The following is a 24,071-nucleotide window of genomic DNA, read 5'->3' on the forward strand; positions in this document are numbered from 1 at the left end:
ACATTTATCAGAAATTTCAGAGGTGGAGATACAGCTGTTAAAATTGTTACTAATGGAGCTGTTTAATTATGACTAAGAAATCTGCCAAAGTCGTGTAGGTTATGTATCCTTCCTTGTACCTGTTGACGACTGTGCAGGACAGTATTTTTGTCTAGCAGCCCTGTGAGGAAATCTGGCAACTGGTGATTGATGCTTCACAGCTTAAATGCTTTAAGAAGATAGATCTTATCAGCACTTGAGAAAAATTGAGAAATATTTTTAATACATTGTGATTCACTTTAACGCCATTAATTTTGATAAATGTTTGCTATTAGTACAGCTGCATTATGTACCTCTACCTTAATCACAGTATCATATCATGAAATGCATCATTCCTGCTGCTAGACAGACTTCAGCCAACAACTCTACTTGCTGCATGTTATTCAGTGCTGAAAGATCAAAATCAAATTTCTGCCTCTTGGGAAGTGGCTCACAGACTGCAGGCTGGTGTTCTGAAAGCTGCAGGTTGTCATCTTGACATCACGTAGATCCCAAACCAGCAAAACTCCAACCAAGAGGCAGAGCATTTCTTATTTAGCAGAGCAAGAGCTTCCTAAAGCAGTACTCTGGACAAATCCACTGCCGCTTTTGCAGAGACTAGTAAGAGGCCAGGGGGACATAAACTAACAAGTGCTTTCACCCTCCAGATCTAATGAACCTTGGGGTTTTCTGATCTTCCTTTTGGGACACATATTTCCTGAAGTCATAACTTACTTATATTTGGCTTCCCTCTCTATTGCCTGAGCCTACTGTCTGATTCCTCAGTCCTCAAAACCCTGTCCATCTGTGAAGCTGTGGGTCTGTGACTGGATGGCAGTGATTATGGTTGGGTCTGGAAGGACGCACGTTTTGTCTTTCTTGCCAGCTGTGCTCTCAAACTCCAGTTTGGGAATGCACTTGAGGGGCCCCCTTGTACACAAAGCCAGCGGCACTGCTGAAGCAGGGGTCTAGCAGTAGCATGGGGATGGCTGAGTGAGAGCTGGGGACAGATAGCAGAATGACAGCATCTTTGAATATGTGGTGTGATCCTTGTGGTGGGGACACTGTGAATGTGAGACTTTGCTATTTGTGTAGAGAGAAGCATGTTTGCTTCTGAGCCTTCCCAAAAAAAGCACGTGGTGGCAGATTCCCAAACTGTTACTTCCCTTCTCCATTGGCATGTTAGGAATGTTTTGGGGTCATTCCCAAGAGTTCACTAAATCTATATGTATACTGTAAACAGCGTCTTTATACTTGGGAAAGGTTGGGCATTTTAATATTTGAAACAGGAGGAAAGGTGGAACTCAGCTGTCAACCAAGTGGAAGCATTGGGGGGAAGTACGTGCCAAGTCACTGGCAGACTGGGCAACTTTTGTCATGCTTTCTTTATCTAGGACTTGGAGCTAATAGATCTTCCTTAATTGGGCTGGGTTGGAGCCTTCATGCTATCTGAGGGTAGTAAGACTTTCCTCACTACACAAAGAAAGAGCACCAGAGAGCCTGGTCCTTTCAACCTACTTACACCAACAGCAGACTTCAATAAATTAAAGTGAAACAGGAACCAGTGAAAATGGCATCTTCTGTGTCAGCAAGGATGTGCAAGCCTGCTCACAGCTTCTTCAGCTGAAGGCACTTGTGTGTTTTCCACTTAGATGAATGTTCTGCTTACATCCCCAAACTTTTAAGGAATTAAAACTTCCATTCTGTAGTGTGAGGAAAAGGTAGAGGAAACAAAATTTCTTAAAAGCCTTTGGTTTTTAAGTTTGGATCAGTCTTCTCTATCCACTCCCCCTTCAGGCAAATATTAATCTTTGCTTCTAAGCTGCTTTTTTGTTTTGGTATGCTGACCTTGGATGTTGGTACACGTTTTGTGATGCTTGACAGACTAGACAACATCCGATGATGACCAAGATCACAGAACAAAAGATTTACAACTCGTCACTTGAAATACTTGCTTCCTTCAGAGGTACAAAGCGGTTCTTTTGATTTACCGCACCTTCCTTACAGCGCTGTTGTGAGGACGGGAAGCCATGTGGCTGGAGCTGGGTGAGGCTGGGAGGGGAAGCGAACTGTAGCTGAGGAGGTGCAGGAAACTTGAATCTTCCATTCTCTCCAGATTTTGCCAAAGCAGCCCCCAATTCTTTTTTTTCTTTTTTTTTCTTTTTATTTGTGAGGCACTCTGCTTCTGTTCTGGTGAGTAAGGTAAGAAACACCTCGTGGGATCGATTCATTTTCTATCCCTTAGAATGTGGGAATGAACAACCCACCAGAAAACTAAATGTTGATGCTGTCAGTGGCATGATAATTGGTCTCTGCTTTCATCTCCAAACAATCCCTTGCTTGGATTCTATTATTCATTCTAAGAGGAAAAGGGTTATTAATGCAGTGTTCTTTAATTTTTTTCTTGTGTGTGTGTGTGTGAGAGAGAGAGGACAGGAGAGCAATAACACAATAAATATATTGGCTAAGAGAAAACATTTGCAAGAGATCCTTGCCCATTTTTTTTAATCTTCTCTTATCATGAAGAATGTGAGCCATGATAAATTGTTCTGCTAATCAAACAGCACTGAAAGGTTAGGTCATTGGAAGTCTTTAGTCATTTTGTGCTTTTCAAGAGTGAATTTGTTAAAATTATGCTGAATACCCACTTAAAGCCTGGGCTGAAAACCCTACCTGTGTTTTATAACTCTGCACTGTCAGAACTCATAATAAGTCAAACATTCTTTCAGAGGTACTCATAAGGGAGAAAAAACCCTGTAAATTTAAGAGTAATTTCAGATTGTAAATGAAAAAGAGAGGCACGACTGTTCATTTGCACCAATCATGCCTTCCTTTCATCTGCTCTGATTAGGCCTGGTGCGGTTTCATCAAACTACTCCATCACTGAGCTGTCACTCCAGTCGTCTGTTGATTGAAAACAATCAGGGCTCTGATGGCACAATTATTCTGACCCTTTAACTAGAGGCTGCTGTGATAATGAAAGGTTGATTATGATAGTTTGTGCCTCTTTCAGTTTGCCAAGAAGGTTAATTTGGGCATCAGACGGATGTTTAATGGGCGCTTGCTGGCTACACTGAGGTAAATGAGAACGTGCAGTCTTCGATATTGCACGGATATAGTTTGGCTGTCAATCATTGTCATTTTGAGTTTGTGCCTCACACTCTGGAAATCACATTTTATTTTTTCCTTGGGATTTAATTTATTCTGTGCCCTGAGGAAGTTCTTTCACTCTGTGACCTTCACAGTAGCTTTCTCTGTCTTTTTTCCCTTCCCTCAAATGGAGCCCAAAGGCATAATACATCTAGAGGAACATTTTTCTTTCATTTTTCACATTAAAAAAAAAGGGAAATTTAAAAATCCCTGTTTATCAACTCACCCCGAACAGAGCAAATGTTTTAATTCTGATTGTAAAATCAGAATGTGCAAATGAAAGCATGCCTGCTTGCTAACGCAGTGCCACACGGGGGGCTGCTTACATAGACACACATTTGTAAAACTGACAAACAGGTAATTTAAAAATGTCTCTGTGTAAAGAGGGTGGGGGATGGCACAGCTTTATTTTCACAGGCTACACGCATATGCGTCAGCCTGGTGCCTTGTAAATATGGTCTCAGTCACTGTACTACAACTTTTTGAGTTGGAAAGCCTCTCTTCAAGGTTCAGGGGCAAAAGGCATTTCATTGCTGATTCAGAGATTATTAATATTTACTGTGTTCAGATTGAGAGAATCCTATGCATAATTTTTTAGTTGTTTGGCTCAAGGTGCAAAAGAAATGCAAATACATCATAATTTTGATTGTTCTACATGCAGCTCATTACGGTCTTATTTTTATGTACATTTTTAATTCAAAATAAAAAGAAGAAAAAGATTTCTATCTTTAAGGCTCTCTGGCATCTAGATTTGAGCCACTCATTTTCCATGCTGCCCACAACTGTAGGTAGTACCTGATTGATACAACTGCAAAGAGAGTCTGGAGGCTGTGCTACGTGGTTATGTACTAACTTCTAAAAATATTCACGTGCAACTCATGGCTTTGAAAAATTGCATTTGGTGGTTTGTTTTTTCTTTTCCTGAAACAATTCTTCACCCATATGTCTTATTCTTAAATGGGTGATACAGTCCAGTGTAGTTCACCTTAAATAAAATGCTTAAATTGATATCCTAAACCCTCTGGGTTTTGTCCTTTGTAGTCTCTGGAGAGACAGAAGGACTGAGACCCTTTAGAGATCCAAATTCAGGCCCTTTGGAAGTCCCTGTTCATTTTTAAAAAGTGGAAGTTCATAGCCTTCAGTGGACTTTGTTTCAGAGCTTTAGTAAATGTCCTGGTTTATTCATAGGTTCTGCTCCTGGACTTGAGATTTGAAGAGCCAGGGTGGTGCTGATGATAGCCAACTGAGACAGTGGTTTTGAGGCAAGAGGTTCCAGTCTGGAACGCCTGAGGCTTGCTGAGTTAGGTAAACTTCAAGGAGAGTCCAAATCATGTGCAAGTTTATGGCCAAAATACATATTTCTAGTGTTCTCAAATGCAAAACTTGGAGTTTACTAGTTCAGTGTTTTAAAGTTCCCTCAGTGCCTTAAAGTGATTGCTGTAGTAACTGTGTTGCTTTCATTACTTTTTTTGGCTTATCAGGCAATAGAAGCAGATCTACAGCACTGTCCAATAAGTTAATGATGCAAAGATATTAATTTAATTTTTTTCTGGCCTAACATTTTTGCTTGAGTTAAGCAACAGGACTGCTCAGGTGAGACTTGTGTTAAAATAAGAGATTTGTAGTTCTTTCTCTTTCCCTGATATATATATACATATATTTAAAAAAATCACCATCAGATTGTCACGCAGAAATCTGATAATTTGTGTTGAATATATCTGATATCAGTCCAGGAAAATATTTCCCTCCACTTTTTCGTATTTAAAATTGTCCTCTCTCCTAAAATGAGAATGTTCACTATGTTATTGTATGTAAGATTTCAATTTGTTTTAATGAGACAATATGAATTCATTGTTTTGAAACCTTATAAAATTTAATGTTTCCTTTTATTTGTTGTTGCTAAAAAAAACCCAACTCCAAAAACCTCATTTTTTCTACCACTGTCACTTTTTGGCTTCATATCAACTATTAGAGACCTTAGATGGTATAAACTGGCATAATTCCTTTGCAGTCTGTGTGGCCATAACATGAATATATCAGCTGAAGATCAGTCCAAGATGACTTTAATGGTGTCCCCGTGCCCCGGCCTATCACAGAGCCTAGGCTTAGAGGACTGTTTTCTCTCCGAGTGTTGTGGACATAAACTTTCCCCGACACTGACTTTGTGACTTAAAGTAGTTTCCAAGTGAACCTGGGTCTAATGAGTATGTCACGCTTTTTTGCACTCATAAAGTAGCTTGGCTTTTCTGGTTAGAAAACCTGCTGTGATGTCAAGTGAAGGTCTGACATGTTTCCCCGCAGAGTGGCATGAGAAGGATTGCAGAAGGACACTGAACGGTCAGGGCACAGTGTTTTCTTGTTTCCTGGGATAGCTGGCAGTCCAAAAGACCAGGTAACTACTCATTGCAGAGTTATCTTCAACAGGGGTGAAACTCTTAATTCAGCTTTAACTTCCACTGCCTCTATGCTCTCTCTGGCTGTGGTACGTATGCAGTACCTATACCATTAACAGCAGTGAGGGAAGGGCCGCACTCCGAGGCTGCGTGAATTGGACTGCTGAAGCACTGTGCTGGAAGCAGAAGCACCCATTGGAAATGCAATGAAATCACAATGCAACATGCAGGTGTGTTTAGATGCTCCAACTGTGGCACAATGTATTTTTTCATCTGTTTTCTGCTGTTTTGAGAATGTACTCCATTGCTAAATCAAGTAATGTAACCTTGGAGAAGAAAAATCCTTTGGGTTAAGGCTTTAGAATAAGAGAATTAATCTGGTTTGAAAATCCTGTCCTTCTGAGGGTCTACTTGTGTCATTTACTTAGTTTAGAAGATGAATATGGCAAAATATATTATTTATTAAAGTTGATATAGGCACTAGGCTGTAGCTTCCTTTTTTCACACACTCACACATTAAAATTAATAGAAGAGAAGCTTCTAGCAGTTTAAACAGAATTTGCCTATATGGCACTAGGAGTAGGAGTATTTCCTTATTTTTGTAAATTATTTAGCAGCGATACAAATATTTTAAAACACAAAATTGTGGATGGTCTCTTTGTTTTTGCTTGCTTACTTGTTTGCGTTTTAAACACAGTTGTAATTTCAAGTGCTATTGGTATCTCCTTAGAGAAGTCTGAATGTCTCTCCCTGCAATGTCATAAAGTGTATAATGGCTTTGAGTTTATTTTGCCAATACTGATTAGAGTTGCTAATCACTACTGACAGAGAGGCTAAAAAAAAGGCGCTATAATTAGTGTATAGACAGGGTGAATTTGGACTTTCTATGTAGGCACCAGGTTTCTAAGTCTGGATTAAACAAAAACTGAGTAAAGGTGGTGGAACTTGCATGTCAGCAAACATCTGTATATTTATCAATGCTACACGGAAGTTTGCGCTTCTGCCGTATGTTCATGAGAGTTATATTTGCCTCCTTTACACTGAAGGAAATTTAGAACTGTATTACAGTCCATCAGTGACTATTTCTACTACAAGCAAAAGACTTGTTTGGGAACTTAATTTTCTGTCTTTTGAACTTCTCCAGCCTTCCAATAACTGCCAGACCATCCAGTGACTACAATATCTGTTCACTCACACAGATAACTCAATTTTCTTCCATGCCTTCATAGTGTGAGACACCATGTTCTGCTAGAGAGCACCATAACAATGTATGCTGCATAACAAATGTATAAGTCTAAGGCTCAGTTTGTGAGTGTCCCTAAAACCATATGACCTGTTCCATAGCCTTGTGTCACAGTTTAGGAGTTGGTCCTGTATTCTATGAATATACATATAAATACCTACATTTGTAGCTTGAATTCCTAGCAGTTATTTTTAAGGAGTGTCCCAAAATGAATTTATGGCATTTAAAACGTGAGTAACAGTCATTGTTATCAACAGCAAGGCAAGGAGATAAAAACATTACAGCTTTTAGCTCTTATGGCCTTTTCTCTGCCTTGGAGTGCCACAGATTAGGTGTGGGTCACACAGAATACTGTAGTCAAATTGTGTTCAACAGTAGCATGAGTTGATCTGGACTGGAGCTTCTAAACGTGTTGTGATTCCCAGACCTCAGTTGCCTCCCTAAGACCTAGTAGAGCTTCTCTGCTCATTATCAAATGCCTACAGACCATCTAGATGATATAGTGATACGCAGGGTTCTTACCCTGCTTTCTAAATTAATATAGTAAAATGCAGTACTCCACTGCAAACTGACCTCAGACGTGGAGTCTGGTACGAGCCAGTAGCAACCTGCACAAAAGACAGCCTGGGATTAAGCTTACCCTCCCCATTGCTGTTGCAGTTGCTTGTCAGAAGGGAAAGGTGGAAGTAGTGCAGACCAAAGATACCTTTAGGTGCAGCATGTAGAGGATCCCAAGGAGGTTGCAATAAAATTAATTTGGAAAGATTCAAAAGTTTTCATCAATAAAGATGCAGGATAGATGAGTGGGGATGAAACAGTGTAGGAAAGGATGGAGAAAGTTTTGGTTCAAAACCGGGAATAGATTGTACATCATCTGTGAGTGCCAGCAGAATCTTTGTATCCCTTTGCACCATTGCTGTGGTGGTTTAGAAATTCTGCGATTTTAGAGAAATGTTAAGCATTATTGGTTTCAGTGAAACATTTTTTACAACTCCAGGAATATTCTCGGTGCAGACCAAACTCAATATGAACCAAATTGCTTTTGCCAAACTTCATGCAGCAGAGAAAATATATTGTAATGGAGATGTCCATCCCTTCTGCTGCAGATCATCACATCCCATATGCAGAAATGAATGCAGATAGTGTGTCTTTAAAAGGTATGAATGTATGTAGTGTTGCTTGTGTGTTTGTATAGTATTTATTGGGGGGTGGGAGGGAGGACAATACATGAAAGAGGATGGGTGAAGTTCTAAGATATTAGCAGGCATTAATGTTAAACTTCCTTTAAAAGCTTTGTGGTTACCAAGACCTGGTTTTACATTAGTGCATGTCTTTTAAAAGACTGTAATGTCTGTCATTATAGCACAGGTGATACCACCATGATGCCATTTTAGATGTAAATGAAGGCATGAACTATAAGCAAAAGAAGCCAATCTATTGGGTGCAAATGATGACAGATAAGAACTCAGTTTTTGTAAATGCTTCTCTTTTAATATAGCAACACACACATCATTCAGTTGGTATGAATTCAGTCGGTGTCTTCGTCATGATGAAGATAGCCTAAATTCCACTTCAATTTCAAGTGTCTAGTCAATGATGAGAGCTGAGTGCTGCTGAAGACTTTCAGGAATGATTCACATGGCCTAAGACATGGAGTAGGGAGTTGCCTAAAACCACTCAGGAGACACCTGACACATGGATTTGGTGGATTTAGAATATGTGAATATAATGCTCAATGATTTCAAGTCCATAAACACTTTCAAATGTATTTAATTAACTCCTTTTTTACTAACAAATCTAAATACATATAGCTAATACACATTTTGAAACTCAATACAGCATTTAACTGACTGAACTACTGTTGCAATTTTTTATGCCCTTCATTGATTCTTTGTTTCACAGGGGTTGAATAGCACAGTGGAGCAAAAGTGCTTCCAATTAATCTTAATAAGAAGGTGGTTTTGGTTTGTCATTTCCCCCCTCTGACAGAATACAGAAGTAGCAATAAATTTCATCTACCATGTGTATATGAAAGCCTTGAGTAAGATAGAAGTCTTTCTTTTCAGCTCCTTCGTGTGACATTCCCATGAGCAATACAGAGCAGTAAGTTTTAGCTGAAACTGTTGTTACCTCACGACTAGTTAGAAACTCCTGCTCCACAAGTTCTTTGTCAGGATGAAATGAAGTACCAAATAGAGGAGTCTGTCCTCATCCAGACCTAGTCAATGTCTTTGTTAATGACTTGGATGAAAGAATAATATGGGTTTTACGTTTTCAGACAATCAGAAGGTAGAATGGTCTCAAGCACATTTGAAAATATAATTAGGATTGAGAATGATCTTGACAGATTGGAGCAGTGGCCTGAATTAAATAGTAGAGAGTTCAGTAATGACAGAGAAAGCATGACACACTGTGGAAGTTCTGCAGAAAAAAGAGGTAGGAATAGTTCTCAGTCATAAGCTTAAACATGAATCAGCAGTATCGTAGTGCACTGACGGTCTTGTGTAGTGATGTACAAACAAGAATGGCATAGATAGTTATGATCAAAGCAATCCTTCCAATCTATTCGCTACTACTACAGCCTTAAAAGGAAGATTTTATCCAGTTTTCAGCAATAAACATTAAGAAAGAGGGGCATTTCCTTTCAATAGCAGAGAACTGTGAGCCAACCAACAGAGGTTTAGAAAATGTGACCCAAGATGGTTTGAGAGACTTTTTAATTCAGAGAAGAAACTGCAGCATACATAACGAAATGCATCAGAAGTGGAGGAGAAAAGGAAGGTAGCAGACTGCTTTTTGTCCTGTATGGATGGATGAATTTCAAGGGTTGGTCTGGGGGTTCCTGAGCTCTGCAGTGTAAACCCAAAGGTGGAAAATGAGGCACTGAGTTGGAGGGTTTAGAGCTCCTGCACAGGTAAAAGGAAAATCTGTCCAAGAGGATAGCTGAGTGTGGGGGTGGTTTTCCTGAGGAAATTTGGATATCTTCATCACTGAAGGTTTTCAAGAATAGCTTACACAACCGTTCTTGAAATGGTTAAGGCCCTTCCTAGCCTCTTTTTAGACCTGGTTGGATTCAATATGCTTTGTGTCATTTAAAGGCTATGTTTAATTTTGGCTGTTGATACCAGCTGCAATTGCTGAACAGTTTTAGAGTCTTTCTTTCTGTCAGTCCCAAACCAGCAGAGCCTCTTCTCTGCTTCTCTCTTATCTGGCTTAATTTCTGATCCCTTTACACCTGTCTCCACTTTCTGAATAAAATAAATGAAGAAGGAAAAAATACTGAAGTATTCAGTATGTATTTTGTTATATTCCTTCAATATTTTGTCATAAGTAGAATGAAAGATGAAGGGGAGAAAGGGCTTTTCTAATCATCTAACTGTAATCTTACTTCTCTTTCTAGTGTACCCATGGTCTCCAGTGATCACATAGTCCCTACATTTATATTATTGCTCCAGCAGCTTGATCCTGGGATATTGTGATCTCCTACAGCATCACTAACAGTTTGCACAGCAAGGGTATTGCATAGCAGTATTGCAATCTGATAACGCTGTGGAAATTCTTTCGGGGGACTGGTGCAATACAAAGCTTTTATATATATTATAGGTGGAGTTTTAGTAGGTATCTTTTATGTTGACTCACATGCATTCATAACTACTTTTTATATTGATTGATATCACTACTGAGGCAAGTGTATAGCTCTTCTTGGAATGCAAGCACAGTTTTCAAAAGACCAAATTTTGACAGAATTGTACACAAATAATTGGTGTCTTGTTTTTCCCTTCCTTCCCCCCACTTTTAGCTGGCTGTGAGGTGGTTGGAACACAACTGCCGCTACCAGTACATGGATGAACTTCTCCAGTATGTCCGCTTTGGCCTTATGGATGTGGATACACTGCATACCGTAGCTCTTTCTCATCCTCTTGTCCAAGCTAGTGAAACTGCGACAGCACTTATTAATGAGGCCTTGGCTTACCACCAGAGCATCTATGCACAGCCAGTTTGGCAAACCAGAAGGACAAAACCTCGCTTCCAGTCAGACACTCTTTACATTATTGGTGGGAAAAAACGTGAAATCTGTAAAGTGAAGGAATTGCGATACTTCAATCCAGTAGATCAAGAGAACGTTCATATCGCAGGGATTGCAAACTGGAGCGAGCTAGCGCCTATGCCTGTAGGGAGAAGCCACCACTGTGTTGCTGTCATGGGAGACTTTCTTTTTGTAGCTGGTGGAGAGGCAGAGCACTCCACAGGGCGCACTTGTGCGGTGAGAACTGCCTGTCGATACGATCCCCGCACTAACTCTTGGGCTGAGATAGCTCCAATGAAGAACTGTCGGGAACACTTTGTGCTGGGAGCAGTGGACGAGTACCTCTATGCAGTAGGGGGCAGAAATGAATTGCGTCAAGTGTTACCTACAGTGGAACGCTATTGCCCCAAGAAGAACAAGTGGACCTTTGTACAGTCCTTTGATCGATCGCTCTCATGCCATGCAGGATATGTGGTGGATGGTCTTCTTTGGATATCAGGTAGAAAACATTTCACACAGTTTGAGGTACTAACAAAATACCAAAATACTGTCTCTAATGAAACTAATAAATCTTCTTAGGTTTATATGTCAGGATAACTTTTGTCTTAGGAGATGGGTATTTCAAAGAATTTAAGCCTGGAAGCATAAAATCAAGCTTGATTAGAAGTATAGGAGCATAACATACCAATACAATATTTTTTGTCTGCTAAATATCTCTCTGTGTTTCCAAGCTGCATATCTCATATGTGCTACCTCCAGTTGGCATTCATAAATCTCAGTGAATCGAAATGATAATGCACTTTTGGATGAATTTCAAGTGACAAATTCTGTGTGCTTCTTAAAAACAAAAAACAAGACCCAGTTTCTGTAGTATGATCTGGTACCACTGCATTTATTCCTGATAATGAAATGGAGAATTAAGTGCTTGTTGGCTTGTGTAGGTCCAGGGCTTGAAGGCAGGTGTATGAACTGCTCCAACTTGCTCTTGAGGATATTGTAACAGGCCAAGATGACCTTTGGTAGAAATCATGCACAGCTCTGTCCATAACCAAGTGTACGGGACTGCCTGTCATAAATCATAGCTTTATGGCACAGATAGATGAAAGTATAGGCCTTGTAATCTTAAACTAACATACCATTTGCAACTCAGTCTGATGTACTTTTTATTTTACATGTGCACAATGATGGGAGTTGAGGACGTTGTGCCATCAATCTTTGTAGTGACTTCTCTGTTATTAGTTGCTTTGGAACAAGGTGCTGTCTACAGAAAATTTGACAGGAGAAAAAAACCCCACCTTTTAGTAAGAAGTGTGTCATGGAAGTTTATAAAGTTGTAATATTTATCAAGCAAGTTAATGAGTAAATGGGGCCAGCCCTTGAGGAAAATGCTCAGTGATTGCCATCTTCACTGCATATACCCTCTGGGGATTTTAACATTGTCTGGGATCCCTCTGGTGAAAAGATGGTATATGAATGAAAGATTAAGTTAGCTACTTAGGCCTTTGTGCTTCTGCCCAGGGAAGTGGTGGAGTCACCACCCCTGGAGGTATTTAAAAGATGTGTAGATGTGCTGCTTAGGGACATGGTTTACTGGTGGACTTGGTAGTGTTAGATTAACAGTTGGACTCGATCTTAAAGGTCTTTTCCAACCTAAACAATTCTATGATTCTGTGACTCTCAAAGTATGTCATTTAGGTATGACATCTGCAAGGATACTCCTTGCAGATGTATCTTTCTGCCCATATGGATTAAGTGCCTTGTGGGAATGGATTCCCAAGCATTGGCAGGGGAGGTAGCAGGTATCTATTTTTATACATATACACTAAAATAATGAATAATGACTTTGGAATTAAAAGCATGACAGAATGCAGAAAATCACCAAGATCCCTGGCAGGTGCTTTGGGTCACTTCCTTCAACAACTGGCATCGACGGAATCATGTAGAGTTTGTGCTGTGTGTTAATTCTGAAGTGTGCACACGGTGGACTTGAGACCCAGGTGCGGTACAGAAACAGGGTTTCTGCTTTAGGGTACCAGCTGGGCACGTTCAGAGCATTACCCTGTTTATTCTCTACCTTTCCTATTTTATCAGTGGAGAGAGATGTGTGCCTGTGATGGGCAATTCAAATACATGGATGCTACTACTGCTGTGTCTTGATTTTTTTTTTTCTCCTCTTGTGGTTTACATTTGTCAGTCTCTATTTATGAAAAACAGGACTTTTTAGGAAATTGTGCTAAATGTATTCATATAAAATCATTGAACGAGCACTAGAAACATCCATGAGAGTGTGGTCCTTGCTCCAGTACATGAAAAAATTAATATTTTTTCTTAATTTATTTTTTTTTCTGTACAAAAAACCCCCAAGGAAGTATTTGATAGAGGTTTTTAAGTGAAATGTGGGACTGGTTGAAGATTAGTTTTAATCTTTCCAGATATGCTAGGAAAGGGAAAATTATGCTGAGGATTAATTAATGTGCTTAGTTACGTAAGTGAAATGCATGCCTGCCTGTGTGTTTAAATACTATCTGCATTTATATAATGAAGCAGTATGATATTCTGTTCAAGAATATGCCTCTAATACAGCTGTAGAATCAGGGGAAGAGGTAAGTGGAAGCCTATTAGATAAACTCTTTAAAACTGGGCAAAACAACAAAATATATTTTGTTATCAGCATTGTTCCATTTATATTTGAAAATACTACCAACATAACTTCTGTTATAAAGTCACAGTAAGGAGCAATGTTTTGGCAGTGCAATAAGATAGACAGGACTTTTCGGTTGTATTTTGTATAGTTTTTCAGAAAATGCTTAGCACTTTTGAGTTGCTAGATTCTGACAGGTTATTATGAATTATGAGAGCATTCTATGCAATACTTCAGTAGGGTATTGATCTGAATTGTGTACTCACAGATTGAAAACTGGGTTCTGTGTATTGAATAGAGCTATTTTATAAATAAAAGTAGATGGAGATGCAATAACTGTAGCTAGCTTTCTATTATTAATTAATTGCTTAGGGCTAGAATGTAGCTCGCTGTACGTGTATATTCAGGGGCAGGGGAATAGTACAGAGAGATGTTTTATTATTCCAAAAATATCAGTAGTCACTGCTCAAAAAATCCACTGTTCATCATCAAATGTAAAGTGTTAGCATAAGAGTAATCAGTATTGCAGGAGGGAACCTAATTTTGAAGTATGTGGCCTAAAATTAAGTAATTAAAAAATTAGTCTGAGTTAGGGATGTTTCTGAGCTGTATCCCTGCTGCTTTTTCTGGGAAATGGGGTCATCAGCAAGAGCTCTCAAAGTCAGTCTGCTACTACCAGCTGGTAAGGTAACCATAAAGATGTGCCCGGTTTTTTAGTAAGTGAATAAATTAAATAGTGATAATATAAGTTTCTAGCCCTTATATTTGTGGAGAGAGTCATCAAAACACAATCCACACACAGACCATTTACTGACTCTATAGCTAAAGCATCAGCGCCTCTGCTACAGCCCCTTGTCATCTAAAGGCTTTGCTAATCAAAAGCTGACTAGACTTAAGGGGTTTCTATTATTATTATTGGGATTCATTGTCGGCTTTACTTTGCTGCTCCTTTGGGACAAATACAAGAAGGAATAAAAAATAATAGAGCATAAAATCTTGTCAAAGGCAGCAGGGAAGGGAAGTGTGTTAAACAAAATGCTGTAAGCACGTGCTGGCAGTAGGAGATGGGTGGCCGGTGTTTGAGGTGTCACAGGGACTCCTAAGCTGCCACCACCCCTTTGGGGCTCTAACCTGCCAGAAGGCTCAGAGGGAGCCTTCTGCACTCGGGAACTGGTTGGATCCTCTGGGCAGCACAAGTAGGTTCAGCTCTTGAGTTTTCTAAGCTCCCTATATTGTGGAACAGATTTTTATATTTGTGTCATTATTTTTTCTCGTCTTTTTTTTTTATTTTTTTCACAGTCTGCATTTTATTTTATTTTCTTATTTTAAAAAGTAGATGAGAATTCATTAAAATAAGTTTTCTGTCTCGACAGTACAGCATTGGGCAGATGGTTTGGAAATTTTATAGAAAGATGAATCTTACAGGCCCCAGTTAACATCTGACACCGTGACCCATTTCACAAACGAATTGCATGCCACATGCTTGAAAAGTGAAGTATTTGAGTGAAAGAGAAACAAAATGCACCAAACCCTTTGGAGTTCAACATTACTAACAATCATTCCCTATAAAAGCAGGGAAATCTTTTCCAGAAGAGTGCGAACTTGAACTATGCCCGTTTCCCTGCATCCTCCGTGGCGTGCACATGCAAATCTGGAGACCTACTTTTCTATACCCGTTAACCTTCCTCCTCCCGTGTAGGTGTAGTGCCCGTGGGGACAGAGTGGGGCAGGGAACCTCTGCCAGGCAGTTCAGCTCTGGGCCATTCCTGCACCTGCAGCTGGGGATAACAAGGCTTCCCCTCTGCCTCAAGTGCTCACGAGATTAGCACATGAAAAGTCTTCTCTAAAGCAAAGTATTATGCTGTTGTTTCGCAGAGGTCCGAGTTGCCTGACCTTAAGTGTGTCAGCTAAAATCACATCTTGACATGCACATGGAAACTCAACTTGGGGGGGGGGTAAACAAGCCAACCCTGTATAGTTGCTTCATATTTAACAGCTTTTTCTTCAAAATTCAAGATTCTTTTCATTTTATTATTATTCTTTCCCTAACAGTGGAGATTTTGACCAAGGAAATGATGGAGATCACATACCTTGGAGAATTATTCTGAGTTTGCAAGTGGTCTGGGGGGGGAAGTATTACCTTACTATCAGTATGCTGCTGTTGTGAGGAGAAGAAAATCTTTTCTCAGTAAATGCCTATAAAATTGTTTTATGAAAAATAGACCTGGAATAAATAGGAATCTACAGTGTCTAACCAAATCAAGTTTTGCAGTGCAGCTGGCACAGAAATTACCAGGAGCAGGAGCTTAACAAGTACATAAAAATTGCCTCAGTGACCCAGGCTTAGTCTGTATATGGAACGGTGTTTCTTTATTATTATTTTTATATTTGAATAAAGATAATGGATCTCACACCTTTCAAGCATGGACATTATAGGTTTGATGCTTCTTAGACTGCATGTAAACATCAGGTTTTAATGCTTTCTAAAAAAACAACCCATAAATAATGATTTTTAAAAAAACAGCCCACAAACAAACTAGGGCTTGTACCCCTCTTGTTTGCAGCTGGATTGCATCTGGGGTGAACAGTATTAATTAGAGCTGCTGGTGGTGTCTTCCAGGGCACTCCTTAGGGTGGGAGAATATGCTCCAGCTCAGCTGTCCTCACTGCACCTGGGCTGGCTGAAGTAAAAGGCAGTGGGCTTGCATGTTGAGGAAGGATTATCTTGTGTTTAACACACAGACATGTAAGAGAGGAGAGATTTCTATTTTAAAATAGCAGAGCACCTTGGGGCGCATGTCATGAGTTTCTATATATTCCCTGGATTTGCTGGAAGGAATACACGTGGGAGCTCTTTGCCAACATGTAGTTTTACACGTCTCCCAGCAAACTCGGATTCGTGCGTGCAGCCTAGCACTTGGGGACTTCGGCGAGAGTTGTGAGATTTTTCTGGGGGATTTGGATTGGATTAGATTTCTCAAGTCATATGAGGGTCTTACTAGGACATGTTATAAATATGGATTATAAATTTTCGATTGGGAAAATGGTGTTGAATCTACTGCCTCCCACCCTTCTCTTTTTGGAGGTGTCTTTATTGAAGCTGCTTTTCAGTGCAGTTTGCGGACTGTTTGGGGGACTGCAACAAACCAAAATATTTCCCATGTGTGGGGAAGGGCTGGACAAGGTGGGCCTTGGACTCCTCCAGGACCTCTCCATGTAGAGGGGCATTGTTGTGTGAGTTGGGAACTTACGGGTCTTGGAGGGCTTAAAAAGCAGGGTTTACAGCCTGCAAGGGAGTGAGCAACAGTGATTGTGGCAGTGTAAAAACATTGTAAGCCCACAGGTTGGATGCTGGGCTTCCTGTGAGTGTGTTCTCGCAGCTCTAAGAGCAAGACAGACACAAGCTTGTCCTGAGAGCACTTCTTGCCTCCTGGAAACTCATAGTCCTCAAAGCAAGCCGCTCATGTCAAAGCGGTGCAATCATCGCTCTCAATTTATAAAACGCAGCGAGCGCTGACCAAACTAAATTTTCTGTCCTTTACCCAGCCAGACATTTTTTTCTCTTTCCTTAACTGATGGGTTACTACTACGTCAGCTGCTATTGCTTGACATTAAATTTAATAGCATGGTTTGTATTTTTAAATACTTCTTTTCAATGCCTCCCTGCCTTTTTCTGCCTTCTTTCCTCATAGAAAACACTGCAGAGAAGTTTAAGAAATTATCTCAGAATTACCCTGTTTTTTCTGGGAAAGTATATATTACTTTTAGTACCATTTAAACTTGTTTTTCTTTTTCCTATTTTTTAAGAATTGCTCTACTTTTGCCCTTTCCCAGCTGCCTGGAGTATTTTTAAAAAAATAGTTCAAGAGGACATTGCAGACTTGTTAAATTTGAATTTTGGCAGAAAATTTTAAACTTTTGCTATAGCACTTCAAAGTTAGGAGGAACTTGAGTTTGAAAATTGATGCAGATATAAGATGGCATATTTAATGACAGATGTATCTATAGAAACCTGTTAAGATGCAGATTATCCCCCTGGGGAGGGGAGATCAAAACTGCCAATCTATAAAATATACTTGTTAGGGGAAGGCATGGAATCTATCTCTGTGAGCACTTTGATTGCAGGGGACAGTGTAGCAGCATGTGGCATCATAACCTAAGAGCAGACAAATCAGCTTGATGACTTTCAAAGCCAAGAATACTGCTGGAGGCAAGGGTACTCCAGTCTAGAAGAAATTAAAACATATAGAGACTGTTATTAATTCCAGATCTATTTTTGTGTAGTCAAATCTGTATGCAAATCCTTAGCATCTCATTTTGGCAGATTAATCTAAAAGTGAAGAGCGGTATGTGAAAGGAATGTAATGATAAAACACCACAGATGAGCAATATTGCAGGGGAAAAAAATGTAAGCTGTGTACTTGATATGAGGGGCTCTTTGTGAAGAGAGGCAAATAATTTTGCTTATTTGATTATTTCATTATTTTATGAGGAAGCAACCCCCTTCTTTCTCTTCTTCCTCCACATCTTTCCCCCCAAATTAAGGTGTCCTTTCTGAACGGAAATACAAGATTCAGTGTTGTGTTTCTGATGCATCTCCTGTAGTTTAACATTCTGGATGTAATCATCCAAATAACTATGATTTTTATTTTTCAAAATACTAATCTGACATCTCATTTTTAAACATTACGCTGGGAGTGAAAATAACTATGTAAAAGAAAATCAAATTACAAAACGGATATTAGAATTGTTTTGTGGATGTGGCTGATGGCCACTAACACTGTGAAGGCTGCACAACAGTGTAGAGACAAATAACAGATTGTGAGATTAGATATGGGAACAGTCACTGCTTTCCAATGCGTGTTCTTCCATGTGTACTTCACAGGTGCTGTGATGGGCAGTGTGTGGCATAGTGTGATGGAAACAGTTTGGAAAGACTACATCACGTCTCGGCTGTCTCGTAGCCTGTAAGCGTCTCTAGGCTGGGAGCTTGTGCTGCCGTCCATGTGTAGGGGCCCCAGTACAGGCTGGTGCTTGCAGAGATGCGCCCAAATAACAGCGTTATTCCTCCCTGCTACTGCAGTTGAAGACAAGATTCTTGAATAGATTTGTCCGTAGTTTCTGCTATCCACTGACCAGATTCTTGGCCTCACTCAAATTATTTGAAGTGATCAGAGGGTACACCTATGTTAGCAAGTAGCTAAGCCCAGTAGGAGCAGATCAGCAGACAAAACCTTGATGCCCAGTTCTCTGTATCTACTCCATCTATAGTTCACGTTTTTTGCTTTGGACTAGATTTATTCTGGTCCTCTGATTTATTCTGGTCCCCACTCAGCTGGTACAAAACCATCCAAAAGACCAGTTATTATTTCACATTAATATGAAATAATATTTCATATTATTTCACATTTTATGCCTCTGTTAGGAACTGAGGCGCAACTGGTACACATCTGGAGTGGAGATTCTGGTTTAACTTGAACGCACAGCAGTACCGCCCTGCAGCCTGAACTGATGTGTGAGAGGCGGGGGAGCCGCTTCAGAATCACAATATGTCTCTGAACCAAAATGCTGTGCTAGGTGCAGCTGGAGGCTGGCAAAATGAGGATTCCCCAGCACGGAGGCATGTTAAGACTGGTTGGGGATAAAAGAAAAAAAACAATGACCTTAGTAGGACTGGGCTCAGCCGGCAGGAATGAAAGCACCTCTGCTGCTGCTCTGTCTGAAACAGGGGATGTCCTTACAAAAAGCGAAGCATAAACAAATTTAATGACAGATGAAATTCCTTCCTCTCATTGCTGTGGATTTTGTCCGTCATTGGCACATGCTGTGAAAACTGTAATGTAAAAAGTTTGTCTGTCAATATGAGTTTCACCGGTGTGTGGCCACTCGTGTGCCCTAGTTAAGTCCAGACCTTCTGGTAGGATGAAAGGTGAGGTGCAGCTTGCAGGCATTATTTCTGGCCTCATCTTCCCATGGGCCCAGGATGGTGACAGAGGGGAGACTGGGACTTGTGGCAGTGCTGCAGTGACACTACGGCCCCAGGAGGCTTGAGCACACTCAAAACCCTGTTTATGCTGGTAAGGTTACAGGCTTGAGACAAGAATTTTTCCACCAGTTTACTCAGTGAGATTTTCCATTTAAAACCAATAGAGTACAGGATGATCGGGGGTTAAACATATACTGTGTTGAGGTAAATAGTTGGTTTGCAGCACCTACTTGGGTCGGACTCTTTTCCGGGCTTTTCTGAGGTGGTTTATACCTTGCTTTCCAAACATAATTGAAAGGTACATATGCTAAATGGTAGCGTTGTTTCTGGTCACTACGGAGGAACCTCCCAACATAAGTCTACAGCTAAACCAGGAGATGTTCTCTCTGTAATACAGACTAAATACAGAATTTCCTTCAAATATAAAGGTGAGTGCAGTTGCACAGAGTTGCGCTATGCTTTCCAGCTGGCAGTGGTGTCCCACGTTGTGCTCTTGGTTAGGCAGAGCTCCTCTCCAACCTCTTCCTTCTCTCTGATGCAAGCCCACCTCCTCCTTCTTTAAACCATGTCACACTGCATGCTCCTTGGAACAGGGACGGGTTTTATCTTTGTGTCTTGATGACAGCTGAATGCACAGTCATTTATAAACAGATCAATTTTTATCTCGTTTTTAGCCCATAGGATTAGCTTTACAAATGAAGTGTGTGTGGGGGTGTTTGCTGTTGCTATTTTGTGTTTCTAGATGTTTGACAAATGTGCTACTTATTACCTTGTAATCAGATTAAAAAGTGCAGTGGAATGTACGCATAAGTGGTGGTATGCAATGTAATTATGTCAGCAAATGAACCCTAGAGTTGGTTATTTTGCTGTACCTATCTTGGTCCTGGTTTTGCTTATACGAAAAAATGTAACCTGTATAAACTCTTTCATAGGTGGAGTAACAAATACTGCACAGTATCAAAACAGGCTCATGGTCTATGATCCTCAGCAGGTGGGTATCTGTGTTGTATGTGTTTTTTCTCATATGTTTTGCTTCAGACAGGTCTCTTACAAAGTCATTGTATGTATTTGCTAAGGCTAAAAATGCTGACCATTTGAATTAGTGGTGTTTTAAATTCACTTTGTACTGATGTGTGTTTAACAGAGTAATGGAGACCCTGACTTTTTATTATATTTTATAAGCCTGTAAGTGTTAGAAACATGTAGATTAAATACAGAAATGTGCTTTAAATCCCCTGTATTTATCACTATTTATTTTGCTTGTTCATTTTTTTGTAATCCAGCAGCCTAGGGCAACGTATACTCAAAGTCAGTGTCACAAAACTGCTCCTTGTCATTGGCATTTCTGCTTTGAATTGCAATACAGGCTTTTTGTTTTCTGCATACTTTTAGAACTATACTACCTGGCTGTGACTTATTCTGCTGACTGCAAGGGTGCCTATCATTTCATTACCCAAGCACCTAAAATATCTTTTAGGGATTATTTCATACATTATGTATGTGTTTTGATTAGGTTAGCATGGCTCAGTAACCATTTCAGAGGGTTAGGGCATGGTTATGCCCTCTTGCTTGTATTAGGAATTAAAAGTCCTAAGCTTGCAATCAGAGTCGCATAGCCTGATTTACACCTGTGTGGAAAAGTATTGACTTTTTCTGATTGTAGGATAGGGGCTTTGATTGCTGTATTTGGAACCAAATTGTGCCAGGAGATACTTCTATGTGGTTCCCACTGACTTTTTAAAGCATAGTGCATACGGGTCCTGAAGCAGAAAGCAGGCAATGACACACCTGCCTCTTTCTTTTTGAGGTACAGTTTTATGCATCGATTGTACAAATCCTGATTCGGTCCTAAATCCAAGTGGTAATTACAGGCAGCAATCTTATTTTGTTTATGAGGGGGACACTCTTATTTAGATACTGCCTCTCTATTGTGTATCTTCCGCTTTACTTGCTGACGTGAAAGTTGCACCCCAAAATACTGGTGGCAGGGCTACTTCAGCGTGCCATGCCGATGGCAAGAAACCCGGCCTGGCACGTAAAGAGTTACAGAGGAAGTGTGCGCTCGCATTCTTCAAATGAGGTCTGCTTCATGTTTGTACACACAAGCTCTTTTTAAAAATTCTGCTGGCATATTGTTTACGGTGGGTACTGGAAACCATCACATCTGCTTGCATCTCGCACAGAATCTCAATAACTCTATCATTCAGCACCAGCGCTTGCTTCTGCGCGAGGCCTTTGTGGCGAGTCGATAATGCCTGCCATCTGCCACAGAGCACACAGCTACCTGCCAACAAGCCAGCTGGGGTGACCTCTGCTTCCCCACTACTGATTAGTATTCACACGCTGGCTTATTAGAAATGACCCCACCAGGCCCCTCTGTTTCTTTGCCTTTGCAGTGCTTTGCGGCTCACCTGGCAGGCACTGCAGTGGAGGAAGCTAAAGATATAATCAGGGGATGCAGGCAGGCTTTGCAAAGCAGATGGTGTCTATAGTCTGGTGTTAAGAGACTGGACTACTAATGCAAACATTAATGCCTAATATTCAACTATTACACATTGAAATGTATAGCTATATATTGTGGAGGTTAAAAGGCAGTAGTATTTGAGGCTCCTGAGTTACCACAAGCGGTAGCACATGTAACACAAAGAACTTCCTCACGGATTTTAACTTCCTCCACTTAAATAAATTAATCTCACCCATTGCCAGGTTGTTTGATTTGGTACGCGTAGCAGGAGCAATTGCTTTCTTAGGTTTAAAATACTGTGCTTTAATCCCTCTTCTTCCATGTCCTCTTGCCCCTCCCCTGAACAGGTAGAATTCTTGAATGTTGCTAACCAGGAAGAAAAATATGCAAAAGGACGTTACTTTGTAAGTGCCCAGAAATAAAGGGTTAGCATTAAACCAAATACGTGAATCATTTGAGGAGATTCTTTAGGAAATTATTTTTCCCTGTTGCTTCATTCCCCAAGGATAAGATCAAATAAGCTTCTGAATAATGAAACGTAGAAGAATTTCTCTTCTCTCATAAGAGAGCTAGTTGGTACGGATAATTTTAGTGCTGTATACAAAGGAGATATCTAATAGTCTTGCTTAAGGAGGATTTGCTACTGAATTATAAAGAAGAAAAAAGCTTTGAAACCTGATGAGCTAAACAGACAAAACACAGAGCAAGAAATACTATTAAATTAATTAATTTAAATGTGAGAACTGTAAACCATGTGTTGAAAGTCCAGTATGTCTATTCAGTGTTATAACCAACATGCACGTTTAATATATGAACAACATAAGCATATACACTTGTGCTTTCTGGCTAAGGGTAAAGAGAACACCACTAACACGCTACTATTATTGTACTCCTAATATAAGTATGTCTTTGAGCAGTGCTGAGACAAGTTTTCTTTTCCTTTCCAGAATAAGTGGTTAAGCCGTAGCCCGATGTTGCAGAGGAGAGTGTATCACTCCATGGCTGCTGTCCAAAGGAAACTTTACGTGTTAGGTGGGAATGATCTGGACTACAACAATGATCGGATCCTGGTTCGGCACATAGACTCCTACAGCATAGATGCTGACCAATGGACGCGTTGCAGCTTCAACATGTTGACAGGCAAGTATTGTACACCAAAAGAGGAAACTCGCTACTATTAGAATAAAACATAAATTCTTTTCCCTTTAGATGCCTTTAGTATGTGGAACTCCATGACTTCCCCTCAATTGCCTCTGATTTGGGGGCCATCACTGGCCAACGAGACACTTTTGATTACTGTTCTGGCATTCAGTGTTCTACAAAACATTTGTCTAAGGATGTTGTAGGATAAATTTTTAAGAAGGTGCACATAAATGTAATTTAATTAAGCAATCAAAAATTCTTTGTCATAGTATTACCAATACTTATTTTTGATTCTCTAAAGGCTTGCCTGCACTGATAGATTTAGCGTCCCTGTTTGAGTGTTCAACAGGCAGATCCATCTCTACCATGATATTGTTTTGTAGTGCTTCCTGCTGGCATTACAGAGCATTGAACTCCATTAACCATCACTTATTTCTAAGCAATATCTTCTTCATAAATTACCCAAAAGGAGGTGTCTTTGTTGGAATTCTGTCAAGTCAGGGACGACTTGAGTATCTTGGTTAGCTACAGAACTGCAAAGTTACTCTTGGCCATCATTAGGAGGAACTGTTACAGTAGCAACGTGAAAAGCACTGCAACTCACTGTCCCTGCCACCGAGTCCACCAAATTTCACTGCCACTTAATACGATTCCCAGATGTACTACTCCCTCGAATCCCTGGGAGAGACAGGTGCATGACATGTTCTCAGAGTAGCACCACCAGCAGCTTTGCAGAAGAGGATGCATTTCCAGCACAGCGTTAATGTTGAGGCCATTCTCTTGCGCAGCAGGCTTGGAGCTCAATTAGTAACAGTATTGGCTGCCAAAAAGTTTCAGCATAGACTGCTATCGGAGTCCTAGAACTGAGCCTACCTCACTTTTCATCCTCTTCCATTTGGCGTTGCGTTCATTTCTGAGATCTACCACTGAAAAGGATACAAAGGAGGTAGGAGCTTAACTAGAAGCTCAGGATAGTTAGAAACACCACGTCAGAGAAATTAACGTC

At 40.2% G+C, this 24,071-nt stretch overlaps 1 protein-coding gene across 7 annotated transcripts in view; it reads left to right on the top strand.

The window, feature by feature from the left end:
• Positions 1-24,071, top strand: part of KLHL32 (kelch like family member 32) — a 97,450-nt gene that overhangs the window by 70,273 nt on the left and 3,106 nt on the right. For 5 of the 7 annotated variants that reach the window (XM_072857858.1, XM_072857862.1, XM_072857859.1 and 2 more), the window contains 3 exons: positions 10,604-11,330; positions 20,391-20,449; positions 22,870-23,062. In XM_072857858.1, coding sequence (XP_072713959.1) covers positions 10,604-11,330; positions 20,391-20,449; positions 22,870-23,062 — 979 coding nt within the window. The remainder of the gene's footprint in view (positions 1-10,603; positions 11,331-20,390; positions 20,450-22,869; positions 23,063-24,071) is intronic. The other 2 variants (XM_072857864.1, XM_072857865.1) reach the window with 1 other exon arrangement.

This window comes from Ciconia boyciana, chromosome 3 (genome assembly GCF_034638445.1).
Source record: "Ciconia boyciana chromosome 3, ASM3463844v1, whole genome shotgun sequence".
NCBI classification, from domain to species: Eukaryota; Metazoa; Chordata; class Aves; order Ciconiiformes; family Ciconiidae; genus Ciconia; species Ciconia boyciana.